The following is a 20,155-nucleotide window of genomic DNA, read 5'->3' as shown; positions in this document are numbered from 1 at the left end:
CCGCTTCCCGCAGATCTCCACGCGATCCGCTTCCCGCAGGCGCAATAGAGTCCTGCCGCGAACTCCCCCTCCTTCGACAGAGAACGTAGAGTCCGAGAACCTTCGCTCTATTCGTAAAACCTTGCCGCCGAATTTCTTCTTGCGCCCATAAAAATTTTCTTCGTTCTCTCCTCTCGAACCTTGCTCTGATACCACTTGTTGAGAAAATAAGGGCAAAGAAAAACTAGAATACACAAATCCAGAAGAACACAGAGATTTAACGAGGTTCGGCAAAGATGCCTACGTCCTCGGGAGCAGAGTCGGGAGCAGAGGTTACTTTCAATATTCAGAAAAGAGGTTACAGAATTCAGAGATAACTCCTGGGGTTACTAACATGACTATTTATAACCCCAAGAGTAAACCTAGGCACAACATGTAATTACAACATTACCCCTGTACCATACCGCGGGGCTTTGCCCCCGCACCCCAACCCACGTAACTTCCCAATTTGGACAGATTCTTCCGCTCCGCTCCGCTCCGCTCCGCTTCGATCCAGCGTCTGTCCCTATATGGTATATGAGCCATACCATAACAGATCACAACTTAAAAAAAAATTAATGTAAAGTGAGAAACTTTTTAGCAGCCTACCACAATTTTTATTATAGGCTAACTTGATTAAACATTTTACCAGCTTTGCAACAACAAAATAGATGTGATTAGTTTGGGTAAGATGATCAGTGAAAAATTGCAAACGAACAGCTCGAATCTGTGACTTCTAGGAGCAACTTTCTTTTTTAACCATTAAACCATTGATCCTTCCACAATTTTTTGTAAATTTTGGTAAAGAAAATATTGCTTTTGGAATTCAGTTTTGAAATAGCTACATGAAGTGCAATTTTAACTACAAATTAGAGTGAATATCAAAAGCATACCAGCAATAAGTCTAAAATAGTCTAAAATAAAAACTAGTGTCTATTTGGGATATTTACAGCAGCGTCAGAGATCTATGTTTGAACTATTGTGAGAAAGTTAATTTTTAAAGGGTAAGGATAATATTAAGTCCATTTACCTACAACAAAAGTCTGCCCTTTTGTATAGCTACGACAATTGCAAATTTAATTGTGTGAAGATACTCACCACAAAAATTTCTAAAGATTAGAAATTATAGTTAGATAAAAGTATGGAGGTGATCTGTAAAATAATATTATTAAAAAGTTATCTCAAACACACCCAAAATTTTGTTATACGAAATGAAAACTTTGGCAACGTTCCTGTCTTAAAATTATTTGTAAATTAAAAAGAATATCTAAAGTTATCGGAGATTTTTATAAGCTACTATAGGTTAATAACTAAAATAAAGAGAGAGAGAGAAGTGTATAAATAGTTGAAAATTTTATTAAGATAAAGATGAAAATTAATTAATCCAAACTAATTAGGGGTTATCATCTTTATCTTACTAATTTTTTTAACTATTAATACACTACTCATTAAGCCAACCCAAACTCCAAAACTCCTCAATTAACTAATTAAGCAAATTTCCTTCCGGTAACTTTTTATCAATTGTGATTAAATCAAAACTTACCTATGTGCAAAGCCCAAATGGTATTCACGTCGAAACACAAATTCAAAAAGAATCCTCTCCCTTGCTCTCACTTCATCCACACCCAAACTCTTGTACGCATCCTCTCCCCCCCCCTCTCTCTCTCTCTCTTCTTCGTTCAGTTTTTTTCCCCCCACTCCTTCCGTCTATCTCACTTCTTCTCTTCCCTTCCATCTCTTGAAAATCACTGAACATTCTTCTTTTCAAAAGCTTATAATTGTTATGTTAAAAGAAGGAAATCTCAACGCTGAATCTAAAAATTATCTTTTTAAAATCTAGTTTTGTGATCCTAAAAGCTCGCTTCTTTAACAGAACTCTAAGAGTACTGCTTTGACAAGTTAATGTTTGTAAACAATATATAGCGTGGTTTGAAAGATCAGCATTTTGATTTAGGAAAGAGATTGATATCAGCAACAGAAAATGCCAGTAAATTATAGCATGCTAAGGATACCTCTTCAATCGAATATTTGTGAAAATTTTCCTAGCTGCTGCCCTTGTGAACATCTTGAAGCCACACTGTAACACATAAAAAAATTATTAAAAACAGGGGAAGAGTATATAAGAAATATTTTTTATGGTTCCAATGCATGAAACTCATGTTTCTAATGAAAACTATCAATAAAAAAAAAAAAAAAATCCATATTCAAGATTACCTGTGTATCACGGATACCCGGACCAGCAGTAAATAAAACCACAAGATGGAAACCTTTCATTAGAAAGTTTCTGTACCACTTCCTCTGAAAAATCATAAGAAAAAAACGTAGATTTCAAGTGAGATGTCCTGGGTAAAACACAAGACTCAAAAGGGAGAATCATAGGGGCTTATTTGGGATCATTTTGTCTTTGTTTTTGCCTTTATCATAAAAACATGTTTATTTAATACGTTTTTACTTATTTTTATTTTGAGAAATTTACACAAATAACACATAATTCCTTTGTATTTACAAAGTTTGATATATACATTGATAACACTTCGGTATCATGAACCTATGCATGAAAAGTTGTACTTTGCTTTTAAGAAGTTAATAGCAGTGGTATTTTTAATGTGTGTAACAATTCATAATATGTGTAACAATTGTAACTTTGTGTAACATTAATATCTTAAAGCAGCGGTTGCCTTTACAGTCATGGGCCATCCAAGCTGCTTAATCACCCAAAAAAAAGAGATCTCATAACCTCTCTTTTGAATTCTCATGCGCATTTCATAGTTATGTACTTCCATCCAACCACTATATGCCAATAAAGTTAACTTTTTTTTCTCAAAACAAATAAAGACATTAGTTACAAAAAAATCAAATCATAATTATGTGCTTCCATAGCCTTACAATGGGGAAAATATGCACCTGATATTGTAGGCATCTGATGCACAAAACTAGGCATTATGACATAAATGGTTATTAACGTACATTCCCCATAAATAGAGTTCATTTGAATATTAAGCTCATGATATATTATGAGGCAAATCATGTTTTCTTCTCTTACAAGCAATCTCAAACTACTAAAGTGTGGAAGCAACGGTTGTCAAGAATAAAATTCTGTGGTCGTCCAAGCCGCTCCACACTAGGTAGTTTATAATAAGCATTCCATTCATCGACTTTCATAGATTGTGAATCCCAGTCATTTTACCTAAAGATAATGTATAAACTAGCTGGTGCTCATCTCTAAAGCAGCGGCTGCCCTTAAAGTCATGGGCTATCTAAGCTTAAATACTAAATTTTAAGGATTAGATATGTAAATACATAAAAATTACAAGGTACGCATGTAAAGTCCCCTTTTATTTCCTTTCTTCAAATTCACATTAGCTTGTTTTTAAAAAACTCATAACATTATAATATTTATAAAAACAACTAAACTTATTATAACAAACCAACCATGTTTTATAAGTAAAAAAATAAAAAAATAGAAATAAAAGTTTAAAGGTGATCCCATTAGGAAACATACAGTAGCAAGAGCTTGCTTCTCAAGATGTGCTCGGGAACCAAATACAGAAACTTCAATATCGGATAGCTTGAGCTTAATGTCTTTAGATAACTCAGCCGGAGATTTTCCATCTATTTTATTCTCAGCCAATGCATAGACCTAAAAAAGAAGCAAAAACACAACAAATAGAGTACCAAAATCAATGGTAATCATGATTACAGAACTGTAGATTGGTAGCCATAAATCAACATTCAATACACTCAGTGCAGACCTGAGATTCAAGCTTTTCTAGGTCAGTAATTTTGGTCGCTCCATCAGCATCAAGCATTAGGATAAGTTCACCACGTGAGTGCAGCATGCCCTGCATTACCATACTTTCCCGGAAGTAGGGAACATCAATCAGCGCAGAATAAGATTTAACATTCCAAATTATCTAAAAATACTGGGATAAATTAAACTAAACAAATAGTATAATTGTGTAAAACTTAAACAAAATAGTATAATTGTGTAAATTCAGCGTCATAAAAAATTAAACTAATCCTTCCCCTTACTATTAGGTTGTGTCCATCATGATTTGATGTTCACAGATTCGAATAACAGAAACAATCTTTTCATTTATCCAAATTGAGCCGCAGAAAATTGTCTCTCTATATAAAGGTATTAAATTACTTACTCTATATAAAGGTATTAAATTACTTACTTTTCTAATGGCCTCTCCTTTCCCATGATTTCTTCCAAGAAGAAGAAGCCTGACATTATCTATCTTGTACTTCCTAACAAAGTCAAATGCTACTTTAGATGTCTTATCAGTGCTTCCATCATCTACTATTAACACCTGGAGAAAACATCAGAAAGCACTTTGTAAAAAAAAATGATTATTTAGGAAAATACAGAGGGAATGGCAGGTGAAAGCTATATTTCAATAATTTATCATGCAATAAATATAAAAAATTAGCAGCATCCAGAAACTTCAGATTTTGCCACCAAAATATTACGCTATATACAATCATGTCACAACCAGAAAGATTGTTCTTTACAACTCCAAAATATTTAACGTTTGCTGATACACAATAATATCCTTCATAAGCAATAGAAAACATTCATTTGGCTGCACTCATTATGTTTTTGACTATTTTGTGGGAGCATCTACATGGATTTTAAAAATTGCTGTTCGGCACATACTTATGGGGAAGAGGCTCTTGTACTGTTAAAAGAGAAAATCTTCCGAAGTTTATTATACGAAAAAAGAACATACAATAAAGCCCTCAGACATAAAAAAGACTATTATAGGAGTCCAGACACTCTATTCCCTTCTTTCATGGCCATTTGAAATAATTAAAAGTTACTGTAGAGATGGCCCAGCTCCTATGATTCATGTCCGCAAATCCCATGCCATGACTCACTCCTACAGCGCTCAGGGCTAGAGCTCGTCTCACCAGTTGTTTCTCGAAGTGCTTAAGCCACCTGCACAATGCAACACTCACAATGGTAACGCCTGTCAATCCACCTCCACTGGCTCCTCTCTGCAGGCTATTCTTTGATAGCTCACCGATCCAAGACTCCCTCCTCTCACAAACACTTATAATTTAATTGCTTGAATATTCTACCTAGTGTAATTTTTCTATTGTTATTGTATCCCTGATTTTCAACCCTTAATCACATACATTGCCAACTAAAAAGTTCCTTGTATTGTATAAAGTCAGCAAACATGGTGGGATAAAATACTAAACAAATTCTCCAATTCTTGTCATGATATCAGAGTTTTAACCTTTCCTTTTTTATTGGGCAAACCTTGAAGCCTTCCTTGTTGCATTTTCTAACTTTCCTCTTATTTGTCCCATAACCACATCGTTATATTGCCGCAATCATGCACCTTCATTAATAGTCATGCTGCTATCCTTCTTCTACAAACCAGTTACTAACACAATTTTCCTTTACATGGATAATAATAACCATGTTCTATTGTTCTTGGGTTTCTGACAATCCAAATCCAATAAGAAATCACAAAACATCCACTAAACATAGCAATTGAATGGAAATAAAAATCTCAAGTGCTCAAAATTATTCACAAGTTCTTGAAAGAAGGGATAAATTGGACAAATTTCTTGGCATTGGGCCGGAGCAAGTCGATTCCATGTTTAATGATAGGGATAAAAAAGACAGTAAGGAATGTCATGGTTAAGGAATTCTATGGCCCCTCTGATAAGTGCTACATGCAAGTTTCTTCCTTCAACCAACAATAATAATAAGCCTTTATCCCACTAAATGGGGTTAAATGCAAGAATCTTTTTTCTCCGGTGAGTCATATTTTCATTTAATTCTAATAGATTAAGATCATTTTTTTATACAATATGTCCAATTCTTTTTAGGTCTACCTTTGTCTTTCTTAACGTCAGTTGAAGTTAAAACAATTACTCTCCTAACCGGATCATCAGATGATCGACATTTAATGTGACCAAACCATCTAAGAAGACTCTCTCTAATCTTGTCCACCGCTCGAGCTGCACCTACCCTATAACGGACATATTCATTTCGCATTTTGTCTCAAAGTGTCAAGTCACACATCCACCTAAGCATTCTCATCTCGACAACACTTAACTTTGTTTTATGCTTTCTTTTAAAGACCAACATTCTGCATCATAGAGCATTGCAGGTCTCACCACCATCTTATAAAACTTTCCTTTTAATTTAAGCAGTACTTTTCAATCACACAAGCTACGAGTGTTTATGCGCCACCCCAACTCAGAAAGCTTGGGATCTATGCGCCAAGGAGTGGAGTATATGCTCCATACTTCATGCGATATACAAAATGCTTGGCGCCTATGTGCCAAGCAGTGGGCGCATATGCGCCCACATTTAATAGCAGTATTCATAGAAGGCTTGGCGCCTATGTGCCAAGCAAAGGGCGCATAAGCGCCAAAGTTGGTTGGAGGTGGGTCGGGAGGGATGACGAATGATAGTAGTCCGATTTTAAAGATTGTAATCAAGTGAATAAGGAGGATATGAAAGACAAATCAAGAAGATGCAGGGACTTTGTTTTCTTATTTTTTTACTTAGAACTTTAAGAGCGGAGGAGGATTCTTCTCAGAAGAATTCTTAGAGAGAGAGAGCGAGAGGATAGAGTGCAACTGTACAGAGAGAGTGGTGAGAGTTTTGATGCTTGTATTTGGAGAAAGTTTTGAGCACATTTGAGTGTAGGCATTCCAAGTGTGGGATCTAGTTTGTTCTCTTAACTCAACTTTTGTATTTTGCTTTTATTTTAATAAATCAAAATTTGAGTTTTGAGCCTCAAAGCATGTCTAGGAACTAAACTTTATGACTCTCCTAATTTGATGAATAAAAAATCTATGTTTTAATGGATGTTTAGAGATGAGCAGTGTGGTGTTATGAAGAAAATTAATCTCTCGCATATATTTGTTTGCATGCAAACTAGCCGCTTGTTGTGTGAACTTATTTTGTGATATTTGTGACACTGAAGTATTTTAAGTGAAACAATTGAGATTAATTTTTTTAAGCTCTAACAATAGAGATATTACTCAAGGCTTAGTGCTAACTTGATAGAAATGTTTAATAATGGAATTTCACTAGATGCAGAGAACTCATTAGTGGGATTCACTAACTTCCTTTATTCCACGGGAAGGAGATGATAATGAAGAATGTTCTAGTTAGTCACCTACTATCGACACTTCATCAAACCTAATTTTCTAGGATTCATTTCAGGGGAGAATCCTTCTCTCACACAAGTCTCTTTAGTTAATTAAGATAGGATTTCTTTTTGCAAATATAAAGTGGACACTTTACTTATAACTAAAATTGAAACCTTTCAAGCTTGAAATGATAATTGTAGACTAGAACTTTTCCAAATTGTATTCATCTTGTTCTCTGTGGGATCGACAACCAGACTCCAACCCAGTACTACTGATACGCCACGTATACTTGTGTGAGTCACCCGTGTTTCACAACACTTAGTGTGTGTCAAGTTTTCGACGTCGTTGCTGGGGAACAACGGTGAATTCAAATTAGGAAATTTTAGTTGAACTTTTAGATCTTAGACTTGAAAACCATAGTGTTCATTGTTTCTTGTATTTATATTGTTTTGTTTTTATTTACAAAATCTAAAAATATCCTATTTGATACTTGTTTGATTGTGCACTTGTATCTTATTTTCTTTTAATTGTTGTATGATCCATGTTATTTGCATGTTGTTTGATTTAGTTTAATTGTTATGAGTTTATTCTATGTTGTGAGTTTTAATATGAACTGTTTAATATTTTCTTTAGTTAGGGTCTCGTTGCTAGTTGAACCTAGTAGGTGTATGTGTAGTTCAGAATTTTCTGATCTTGAACCCTACGACCCTGAGTTCAAGAGAACATTTAAAATAAATCAGAAAATTAAAAAGACTTCAAGAAATTCTAAGAGAGATGGCTGATATACCTAAGAATAATTTTGATGACCATGGATAACATAATATACCCAATAATGATGAGCCTAATAACATGCCTCGACCTTTAAGAAATTTTGTCAATCCTACGGTGGATGAAATTCACTTTATTATCAATACCCCTGTCATAGAAGTTAATTCATTCGAATTGAAACATGTTATCATCCAAATTGTGCAGATCAATCAATTTGGGGTGACACCTTTGGAAGACCCAAATGTTCATTTAGCGAGCTTCTTAGAACTCCGTGCCTCATTCCGCTATAACAGTGTCTCCAACGATGCTATGAGGTTGAGTCTTTTCCTTTTCTGCTTGAGGGACAAAATCAAAATGTTGTTAAATCCCTTAACTTCTGGTTCAATTAAGATTTGCAATGACCAGACCCATAAATTTTTAGTGAAATATTTTTCACCTTAAAAAATGACCCAACTTAAGGAATGACATTACCTCTTTTTGCTAGCATCATGGTGAACCGATTTATGAAGCCTGAGAAAGCTTTCAAGGAACTCCTAAGGAAGTGCCCCCATCACGAATTATCAGACTGGCAGATTATCCAGACTATCTATAATGGGTTGGTAGGATCTCTTAGGCAGATCATAAGCGCAGGTGCAGATGGTTCCCTTATGTCTAAACCTTTTGATGAGGCCTATTTTTAATTGAGGAGATGACAACGATCGAGTGAACCTTAGGAAGTGCCCCAACCTTAGGAGTTCCTTAAACTTTCCCAAATTTCATAAATTGAATCGTCATCATGCTGGCAACAAAAGGTAATGTTATTTCTAAGTTTAGTTGTTTTTCAAGGTGTAAAATATTTCGCTAAAAATTTCTAGGTCAAGTCATTCCAAGTCCTAATTGAACCAGGAACTAAGGAATTTAACCACATTTTTTGTTTTATCCCTCAAAGAGAAAGAGAAAAGCCTCAGCCTCACAGTGTCGTTGGAGACATCGTTATCGCAGAATATGACACAGAGTTCGAAGAAGCTCACTAAATGAAGATTTGGGTCTTATGAATGTGTTACCCCAAATTAATTCTTATGTACCATTTAGATGATAGAAGGTTTCAGTTCAAATAAATTGGCTTCTACGGCTGGGGTATTGATACTAAGGTGGATTTCATCTACCGTAGGATTGGAAAAATCTCTTAAAGGTCAAGACATATCATTAGCTTCATCATTATTGAGTACATTATGTTGTCCATGGTCATCAAAATTATTCTAAGATATATCAGCCATCTCACCCAGAATTTGTTGAATTCTTTAATTTTCTGATTTTTCTAACTGTTCTAACTAAGGATCGTAGGGTTTAAGGTCAGAAGATCCTGAACTACGCATACACCTACTAGGTTTAACTAGCAATGAGACCCTAAACTAAAGAGAATATTAACAATTCAAATGAAAACTCACAGCACATAATAAACTCATAACAATTAAACTAATTCAAACAACATGTAAACACCAAGGATTATGCAACAATTAAAAGAAAACAAAGATACAAGTGCACAATCAAACAAATATTAAACGGGATATTTTTAGGTATTATAAATAAAGACAAAACAATATAAATATGAGAAATAGTGAACACAACGGTTTTCAAGTCTAAGACTAAAAATTTCAACAAAAAAATTTTAATTTGAATTCATCGCCGTTCCACGGCAACAACGTCAAAAACTTGACATGTTGTTGGCATCAATTTTTTATGTCGTCCAGTGTAGGATGCCCACCTGCATGACTCGGGATAGCTTACGGCCTGTCCGTAGCCATCCGGTAGTTTAGACACCCACCTGAGACCTTTTGGCACGTGTTGAGGGGCACGTTGTCAGGGTCATTTTGCTAGGCTTTGGCTTTCGCGTGGGTGAAGGTCGGTCAGCATTTGGCATGACGGAGGACTCTGATCGGGGCGAAAAATATTATTCGTCGCGTCGCACGCGAAAATTGGCTCGAATTAGCCCGATCTCTAGTGAGCCCACTCAAATGAGCTCGGACGACAAAACGGACTGCGCGATCACGTCCAGAACGTCGATTTTACTTAAAGATGACGTTCAGTTCGCTACGACTTAGAGGGCGAGTTTAAAATACTCGAATTATTATTTTTAGCCCGATCGCTGGATAGGTGGTCCGAGCAGCCTCAAACGACGAGCTTTTCACTTCGCTCCAACCGGGCACCCAAGCCTGACGAGCTTTTCACTTCGTCTCGACCGGCCGCCCCGGCCCGGCGAACATTTCACTTCGCTCCGACCTGCCGCCCCGGCCCGGCGAACATTTAACTTCACTCCGACCGGCCTTCCCGACCCGACGAGCATTTCACGTCACTCCGTCTGGTAGCTCTGGCCCGACAAGCTTTTCACTTCGCTCCATCCGGTAGCCCCGGCTCGACGAGCTTTTCACTTCGCTCCGACCAGCCGCCCCGGCTCGGCGAGCTTTTCACTTCGCCTTGACCGGCCACCCCGGCCCCGCGAGCTTTTCACTTAGCTCTGAATGGTCACCCCGGCCCGGTGAGCCTTTCACTTCGCCTCGGTCGGCCGCCCGGCCCGGTGAGCTTTTCACTTCGCTCTGATCGACCTCCCCGGCCCGATGAGCTTTTCACTTCATTTCGACCAGCCGCCCCGGCCCGACGAGCTTTTCACTTCGCTCCGACCGGCCTCCCCGGTCCGGCAAGCATTTCACTTCGCTCCATCTGACGGTACCGGCCCAGCGAGCATTTCACTTCACTTCAATCGGCTCTCCTGAGTCGATTGGCATGACACTTTAGCTCAACTGGATGTCTTGATCCGGTTGACCAACTACTTGCACCGTCATACTGTCTTGCATATGTGTTTGCAGTTTTGCATATTATAGTGCATATATGTGATTGCATTATTGCATCTCGTCTTGCATTCTCACATCTGTATTTTGCACGATTATGGTCATATGTTTGAATTGCACACTCTCTTCGAACCCCTGCTGCCACGACACGCCTACTTTTTACAGGTCACTGCCCTATCGGCACACCTCTTCGAGCCGCTACCACCATGGCATGCCCATCTTGTTGGGTCAATGCCGCTTTAGCATACCCCCTGGGGTCGTTGCCACTACGGTACGCCCACCTCTATTCGAGTATCTGCCCCGTGGTACACTCATCCATTATATGTTTTGATTATCCATTTGCATTTGCATATTCATATGGATAGTGAGTCAAACCAGTTAGGAGAGTAAGAGTGACTCCCGTGTTGGTCGTGATGTCTTAACGAGCATTGCTCGCCGGGTCGATCCAGATGAGCAATGCGAGTTAAGTCATCGGGATTGACATGAGTATGACTGTGCTAAGAATACAACGGATCTAACTTGTGTTATATCCCTTCATGACACCTTTTATACCCATTGAATCCTTAGGATGGGGTCGGTGAGGCAACCCCATCAAAGTCATACTACACTCATACTCACCCCGCACTTAGATATTAGGTTGACGCACTTTTTGTTAGATGGTATGCTAGGCTAGGATTTAGGGCGCTAGGTAGTATTTTTCGACACCTCTCGTCATTATTGTGTGATATATTGTTTTGTGCTAGCTATGTGTCACATTCTTACTTTTTCGGTGTGTTTGCATGCTCTCTTGTATGCGATAGTATGTTAGGGCGATCTTCTGCAGGTGTCGTGTCTACTTATACACACTCACACAAGGCTATTATGGGGGAGCATATAATGATTTCTAACCATTTGCTTGCAGGTGCTCTTTAGCTTCCCCAACTATAAGGCACGGCTTGTTATTTTGTGATGCATGACGTGCTCACTAACATTTATTTTCTGTAGGTCGAGTCTTTATTTTCTTTTTTAAATGTATTTGATAGTCCTAGGAGAGTCTATATCGGAAATAAGGTACGGGCACGGGTTTCGAGACGAATGATGCATCGAACCATGTGCCGAGGACCAGGAGCAGCAGCTCTTGTCCCGTACCTTAAGTCTGAATTTTACATTATTGTATAGACTTAGGACTATGGATGTATATTCGGAGTCCGGTCGCTTTTACTACTTTCACTGGATTATGTTGTCGGTCCAACGGTATTTTGACTGTTTATATATTATTTTGGGGTGTTTTATTTCTCTTATCGTGTGTTTTTGCATGTTGGAGAGTTTTATATTATTTATTTCTGTGTATCTGAGATTTCACGATATAACATAAGTTCATTAGGATTTAAATTTCTAATTTTTCTATTTAAAAAATCCTAAATAAAATATTCAAGATAATTAAAATTTAGGCTTAAAATATTCAGGATTTAAAAAAATTGCAACATTTACTTTTCTGCATATAGTAATGGGGCCTCCACAATACTTAAGGATCACTCTAGATAACTGCATTCATATTTGCAAGTCCCGAGGAGGAGCTCCGTGCTTCTTCAACCTGACTGGTCCAGCATACCTTTTTTAGGTGATTGTCTAGTGCGTCTAGGGTGTTAGAAGGCCCCCCGACCCAGACGAGGTGTAAAGGTGTAAGTCCTTTTGTTGGAGTGTTTACAGCTTTGTAGCTGAACCTCCACTTTCTCTTTTTTCCTGAGGCATCATTGCTACTTCGGCAGGTATAAGTCTCACCTCTTGAAGCTCCAGCTTATAGTCATAAAATAGAATTTTTTTTTCCTTTGACCTTAGGACTACCGGGGTTCCTGTGGACGACGCAATTCACGGATTGCTGACCGGGAACCTCAAGACGTGTTGGGTCGACTACCTTCACGACCAGGTAGACTTAAGGTCCCAGTAGCCGTCTATGACGGGTCTGTGGTACCCCGACCCAGTTACCTCTACCTCTTAGGTCCACTCTTCCCTACCTTTTGACTACCCCTGTTGAGTCTTGTCTCTTCTTTTACCTTTGTTAGAATCATCCCGACGACCTGATGAACAATGAGTTGCCGCCCGTTTGGGATACGACGATTTGTCATCTGCCCTTACGGTTCGGATGTGTTTTGACGTATCGGGACTTCCCGTTGGGATGATACGGTTATTTCGTAGGTTCTGTATGCTGATGAGTTCGCTATCCATATGGGAACCGGGAGAGACTCACTTCTCGCCCAGTGGTTTAGCGAGAGCTTTGAAGCATCGGGACATTCCCCCAACGATATAACCTTCCTTGATGACCCTGTGCTAGTTGTCATTTTTGAGGTAGTCAAAACCCCCTTTGGATCAAGAGTTTTTTTGAGCAACCCACAAGATTTAATTAACTAAGTAGAATACGTCTCCTTAGGAGCACTCATGGCCCCAGAACAGGCACCTACACCTGACTCTCTAGTTTTGGATAATTTACGTAGGCATTCTTTTGCGGATACCGATTTAAGGTGCTTTCGTCCGATCTTGTTTGGGCGGACACTCTTAACCTATCCTTATCCTTGCAAGGTTTACCACACATAGGCTCTCCACATTTTGTGTTTTCTCTTGTTTGTCATTTTGTCGTATGTCCGTCTTTTCTGGTTCCTCTCTTCTTCAAATCTTTTATATGACCCGAAAGAGAGATTTATTCGGGAAAGGAAAGTATACGATGACCGACAGGCAGACGACTCCTAAAATAAAAGAGAGAAAAACGAAGGAAAACGCACACACCAAGTGTTGTGAAGCACGGGCGGCTCGAGCAAGTATACGTGGCGTATCAGTAGTACTACGCAAGTCACAATCCCACAAGGAACGAGATGAACAAAATTTGGAAAAATTCTAGTCTAAAATTATCAGACCAAGCCTGAAAGTTTCAGCTTTAGTTCTAAGTAAAGTGTCCACCTTAGTTTTGCAAAAAGAAATCTTATCTTAATTGAGTAAAGAAACTTATGTGAGAAAATGATTCTCCCCGGAAATGAATCCTAGAAAACTAGGTTCGATGAAGTGTCATAGTAGGTGACTAACAGGAATAATCTTCTTTCTCATCCCCTTCCAGTGGAATTAAGAAAGTGAATTCCATTAATGAGTTCCCTACATCTAGTGGAATTCTAGAATTACATTTCCTATCAAGTTAACACTAAACCTTGAGTAATATCTTTATTCTTACAATTTAATAAAATTAATATCAATTGTTCCACTAAGGATAATTTTGTATCACAAATATCACAAAATAAGTTTACACAATAAGCGGCCAGTTTGCATGCAAAAAAAATATGCGAGTGATTAATTTTCACCATAACACCACATTGCTCAACTCAAAACATCCATCAAAACCTAGAATTTCTATTCATTAAATCAAGAGATAATCAGAAAGTTTAGTTCCTAGACATGCTTTGAAACACAAAACTCAAAATTTGATTCATTAAAATAAAAGCAAAAGACAAGAGTTGAGTTAAGAAAACAAATTAGATCCCACACTTGAAATGCCTCCACTCAAATGTGCTCAAAGCTTTCTCCGAATACAAGCATCAAAACTCTCACCAATCTCTCTGTACAATTGCACTCGATAATCTTGCTCTCTCTCTCTCTAAGAATTCTCCTGAGAAGAAGTCCTCCTCCGCTCTAAAAAAGTTCTAAGGAAAAAAATGAGAAAACCGAGCCTTGCATCTTCGTGATCAATCTTTTTATATCCTTCTCATTCAATTGATGATTGCAATCTTTAAAATCAGACGACTGTCACTCATCATCCCCTCCCGAACTGTCTCCAACCAACTTCGGATCTTATGCGCCTTTTGCTTGGCACATAAGCGCCAAGCCTTATATGAATGTGGCTATTAAGTGTGGGTGCATATGCGCACACTACTTGGCGCATAAACGCCAATCATTCTGTACATCGCATGAAGTATGAAGGATATGCGCCACTGCTTGGCACATATGCACCCGTAGCTTGGCGCATAGGCACCAAGCTCTCTGTCCATGTGGCATGAAATAGTAGGATGGCTCATAAGCGCCCAAAACTTGGCACATAGGCGTCAAGCTTGCTGTGCTGCTCCATTCAATAAATCTTCTTGATACTTGCACATATAAAACAAAATATACCCAAAATGTGTAAAAAGAAACAAAAATTTAAAAAAAATAACAAAATTTGACATAATAACTTATGATAACATCAGGAATTACACAATTAATATCACATAAATTACACTTTACCGTGTAACATGAACTCCAAGTGAAAGAATTTTATGTTTCCATATAGAAATTTTTTTCTTCAATTCCTTTAATTAGTTTATCATATCAATCAACCTTCAAAAAACTTTAAAAAATAAGATCCCAAAATATTTAAATAGCATAATTTAATTTAAGAAATAATAGTATTTTACTCAGAGAATTAAGAGGGAGGCATCTTTTTAGAAATCTTAATAACACGTTTAGTTTTTTTTTTTTCTTTTTTTCTTTTTTCTAATATTCTTTATCAATCAGCGTTCAGACCCATCTTAACAACTGTTTAAGTTGCCCTTGATAAATTTTGACTAAACATAGTCAATAATTGACACGTTGGTGATTACATAAATACTTACAACCCTCAAACATCCAATAACAAAACAACTTTTTTAACAGTGGAGAAATATTAACAGTGAAATGTATTAAAACTTCGTTTCCAAATTTAAATGGATATTCACTTGCTAACTTCACATGAATCAAAGAATGAATTAGAGTCTCTGGAAAAATAATGCACAAGTTTTCAAGCCATAACTCTGAAAGGGGAGTGTGCTTATGATTAATCTATTCAAAAGTGTATTGGGATTGATTTCTTATTTGTTTATTGATTATGATGAAGCTTATAACAATGTTTCCGATAGAGTTGGAATATTCAAGGTATTTAAAAAATAAGAGAAAAGTTAGAATAATAGAATAAATTTCGCAAAACAATGGGCTTCGAAATAATAGAAGAAAGATCAGATGTAAAGCATGCATTTTTATCAGTTGTAATTGATAATTATCAATCAATAATAGTAAAAGATTAAGTAATAATAAGTAATGGTAAGTAGTACAATGAATCCTATTTTATAACATGATAGAGATAAGGGTTTCTATTTTTGTCTAAAAAATGTACAACTTTTCTTTTCTCTGTTTTTTTATCCAAAAAAAAGGGCTTATAATAGAAGAACATCAAGAGTATAGCATGACAAGAAAATTTTTTAAAATTTTAATATAACTTTACTTCTAAATATACTAGTTCGTTAAATCGATCAAAGTTTTGGGCAACAAAAAATTAAATGGCTAACAAGTTAGGTGTAGAATAAATTAGAATATTAAGACGAAACATGGAAAAACTAGAAATAATTATATGAAAAGATAAATAAAGAGCCGCCTAATAAATATAAGGAGGAAAATATAATTTAATCTTCTAACCATGCAAATTTTGGACAGAAGGGAAACTAAAAAGAATGATAAAGTAAATTAATATGAGAGTAATAGAAGGAAAAATGAGTAAACCAGAGATAATACTATCACATAAGATTTATGAAGTGCTTGCATAAAGCAAAGTAAAAATGTACTTTGACACAAATAGAAGTAGAAAAAAAGGATTCACGGTGTCGATTCTAAATATTTAGAAAATGATAATGAATGATGCCTTAAAAAATAAAATCAAGGAGACATATGAAGTCATGAGTTATGACTATGATATAGAACCAAATATAGTTGAGCAAGCCTGTGAAACTAATTTTTAAAACTAAAATTTTCAGGAAGAATGCTGGCACAATAGCTTTTTCACAACGAACTTCAAGAGGCAAATACCTCATATGTGAAGGACTTGTCTGCAGCTGCACGTTGTGTTGAAGATAACTACAAGAAAATATATATATATATATCTTTAAATGAACAGAAATATTCAGCCAGGCATATCAAATATAAAAAATATTTGCGAATAAAAAAAGGCTAAAAAACAGAGATTCTAAAGATCATGTTGAGGCTGCAAAATATTTCTTAAAAGTGAGCCTTCTCATCTACAAAACGAAGCAGAAGAGAAAATGGATATCACATGTACACAAGTTAGGATCATACTAAATTATAGGAAGGCATTTCCATCTCCATATTTGAATCTAGATTTGAGGCTGCTAAAGCTAATTCTTTTGGAACAACTAATAATTGGGTTCACAGATAAAGAAACAAAGCAGATCCGTAAAAGGAATGTAAATTTGGTTATCAAACCTCTTGGTCTAGAAGTATTAATTGAAGTAATAATGTTTCACAATGTAAAAATGTCACATAGAAATTATGGAATGCAAAGTAGGATAGCATAACTTGAGGCAAGTTAACTTAGGCTTCATTTTGCAAAGCTTTCATATTTATAAAAATTTGTTCAAAAGTTATTTTGCAGAAAGCTGTGTTTTAAAGTTATTCGGAAACAGCATGACCGCTGAAAGAAAAACAGGTTTTTCAAAAGTGTTTCTATAAAAGTATTACAGCCAAACACAACTTCAAGACTTTTTGTGGAACGGAAAGCAGTATAAAAACTCTTAGAAACGGAGCCTTAATAGGTTCATTGTCATTTCATTCCAAGCATATGCAGAAATAGGCTATAAAGCAAAGCTACAGATCTCTTGTAAATAACTGAAATAACATGTACCATTTAACAATTTAACAACAAACTAACCTAATACTAAACTTAACAAATACCACTCGGTTCTACAATTCAGGCAAAAATTTCCAAATCTGAGCCACATAATGAAAACAGAAAAGATCTTAGCAAATAAAGCAGATATAGAAAATATTTAGAAAGGAAAAATATATAGAGCAGTTGTCAATAATTACCATATGGATTCCTGTCAACAATAAAAGGATTTCACCAATTATATTTTCCAAAATACTCTTTGGCATAACCAAACCATTATAAGTTTATAATTTTCTCCATTGATATGTTATGTGAGTTAATAACTATTCACCTCATCATTTCAACAATAGCTGCAGGAAGCCTATGCTCCTCGTTATATGCAGGGACAATCAGAGATAAGTATTTCTCCGCATTGTCAAAGATTGATGGACATGGAACCTGGATAAGCTCAATAGACCAAAAATATAAAAGAAACAAAAAAAGAGCACTATAAAATTAATTTACATTGTGTACGTAAATGAGCATTCCCACTAGTAAATATAGAATTGAGAATAAAAAAGGAAAGTTTCGCAAGTTTAAAAATACTTTTCTATGAGATATAATAATGGTCATATCTTGATGATTGGATTGGAGAATTATCAAGGGAGATGCATACCATGTCATCTTCATTATTTGCATCAAGAATATAGCATTTTTTTAATGAATAATTATAGCATTTACTTGCTTAATTTTTGAGCTTATATGGCTTGCATAAATAGATCAACTTAACCTAGAATGGTCCTGCATCAGTGGATCTAGCTCATTTGGTTGCTTGAAGTTAAAAAACGTGTTTTGTAAAACAAATTTATTAGATTTTGTCATTTGATGGTACATAGTTAGAAATCAATATGTATTTACATTTAAAATCCCACGACAGTAAAGATTTTATTTTTCATGTTCAAATGAGCAAAAACACAATTGTCACTTTTAAAAACAGGCTTTCAATCTACAAGCGACTGCCCCAATGGAAAAAATTTAATGAGATCCCACTCCCCAAAATTTTCTCAAGCAAGACACATCAAACAGGCCAAAGTACGCCCAATTAGTATGAAACTTGTGATTTTATAATGAGCATTACTTAGAAGGATAGCATTGGCATATCGCTTTGCATAACAAAATACTTTCAGGCGTAAGAAATTCAAGGTCTCAAATAAAATAGCATTAAAATTCCAAATATTTTAAAATTATACTTGTGGTTTGACAACTAAAGAGCCTCAAAATTGATCACCCTAAACGGAATGAAAAGAAAGCACAATAGATGTATATTCTTCCACAAATTTCTACCATAGATCAAAAACAAAACTTCATGTCGCATTATCATGAAAAGAAATATTACAAATCGGTTCTCAACCAAGTCAAAAAGTGATATTTCTTCATACATCCAGTAACAAATATCAGAAATGAAATAAAAACTATAAATTGGAGTATTTCTGACCTTCTTCAACGAGTTGGGATCCTCAAAGAAAGCATCCGAGGCATTTGTCCTCTCAAAGCTGGAATTCAACTCCACAGTAAGAAAATAAAATCGAAAACATAACTAAACAAATTTAAACAAACGGAACTCACCGGTGATTGCATCCGATCTTCTTGACAAATTCAAGGAAGAAAGCCGCAATGCCGAGAAACAAGACAAGCGCCTGGAGGAAAGTCAGAAACAATAATTTACAAATAATTCAAGTTGAAACGCAAGAAACGAGAGTGAATTAGGGTTTAAGCAACGAACAAAAGAGGAGAGAGAGAGAAAGAGAGGAAGATAGGGATCGGGTAGAGACAGCCATGCCATCTTCTGCCGTCGCCGAAACGTACTCAGAGACCCGGGCAGGTGTTAAGGAGGTGGTGAAGAAGCTTACGCTTATCTAATATCTGTTTAAAATTTTACCTGTCAACAATTAGCCCGTCTAGCTCAGTTGGTAGAGCGCAAGGCTCTTAACCTTGTGGTCGGGGGTTCGAGCCCCCCGGTGGGCGTAAGTTTTGTCTTTTTTGTAAAACTTTTAATGACTTCGTTGTCTAGTATTTTTAATTTTGTAAATAATTTATAATTAGTTCTTTTAACAAAACTCCGATACTCCGCATGCAGAGATGATATAAAAACTAATTTCTTGGAGTTTTTTCAAAATTAGTTTAAACATTTGTTAAAAAAACACAAAAATAGTTTTGTGAAAAAGTAAATTGTTTAGGAAGCTATTAAAGCCTTTAAAAAAGCAATTTTACCCATTTTGACCACTCGGCGAGATGCATAGGAAGCTATTAAAGCCTTGCCACTACTATAAGTAGATGTTTGCAATGGGGTTTAACATGTTGGAAAGATAATTGCATTGATCTAAGGTTCAAAGGTGCTAGCGCCTATGTGTCACATTTTGGCACCATGGCGCCAACCCCTTCTGTCTCTTCATCAAAGGGGGTATGCTGCAAGTTGTGTTTCCACAACCTGATAGCATCATATATATGGTTTGATTGTTGCACTGATCTAAATTTGCATATTTACTTATATCAACTTTTTTTTATGTCTTAACGCCCCTTTGGATCATATGTCTTACATGTTGATTCCCATGTAATATTTTTCATGTTTGCTCTTGCATAAATTGTATGTTGTGCGCTCATTCGTCTGTATGCATTTGTTGCATTCATCGATTATATGACGTATTAGTTACATCTTTCATGACATGCTGACATTATTGTGTCATGCCTTATGGGGTTTAGTCCTCTACTCACTTATTTGCATATTATGCAT

The 20,155-nt window shown here is 36.3% G+C and overlaps 1 protein-coding gene and 1 non-coding gene across 2 annotated transcripts in view; one reads left to right on the top strand and one right to left on the bottom strand.

Moving 5' to 3' along the window:
* LOC110020573 (dolichyl-phosphate beta-glucosyltransferase) overlaps window positions 1-19,245 on the bottom strand; it is a 22,816-nt gene extending 3,571 nt beyond the window's left edge. Inside the window, 11 exon segments of the mRNA XM_020718716.1 lie at window positions 2,031-2,095; window positions 2,233-2,316; window positions 3,521-3,658; window positions 3,771-3,860; window positions 4,200-4,334; window positions 16,569-16,604; window positions 16,607-16,616; window positions 17,717-17,823; window positions 18,860-18,917; window positions 18,991-19,061; window positions 19,148-19,245. Of these exon segments, the coding sequence (XP_020574375.1) occupies window positions 2,031-2,095; window positions 2,233-2,316; window positions 3,521-3,658; window positions 3,771-3,860; window positions 4,200-4,334; window positions 16,569-16,604; window positions 16,607-16,616; window positions 17,717-17,823; window positions 18,860-18,917; window positions 18,991-19,061; window positions 19,148-19,207 (854 nt within the window). The 5' untranslated portion in view covers window positions 19,208-19,245.
* Window positions 19,246-19,316: 71 nt separating this feature from the next.
* Window positions 19,317-19,389, top strand: TRNAK-CUU. The gene has a single exon. It is a non-coding gene; the product is annotated as a tRNA-Lys (tRNA).
* The last annotated feature ends 766 nt before the right edge of the window (window positions 19,390-20,155 follow it).

This window comes from Phalaenopsis equestris, unplaced genomic scaffold, assembly GCF_001263595.1.
Source record: "Phalaenopsis equestris unplaced genomic scaffold, ASM126359v1 Scaffold000101, whole genome shotgun sequence".
In the NCBI taxonomy this organism is placed as follows: Eukaryota; Viridiplantae; Streptophyta; class Magnoliopsida; order Asparagales; family Orchidaceae; genus Phalaenopsis; species Phalaenopsis equestris.
This window is presented reverse-complemented; position numbering and strand designations above follow the sequence as displayed.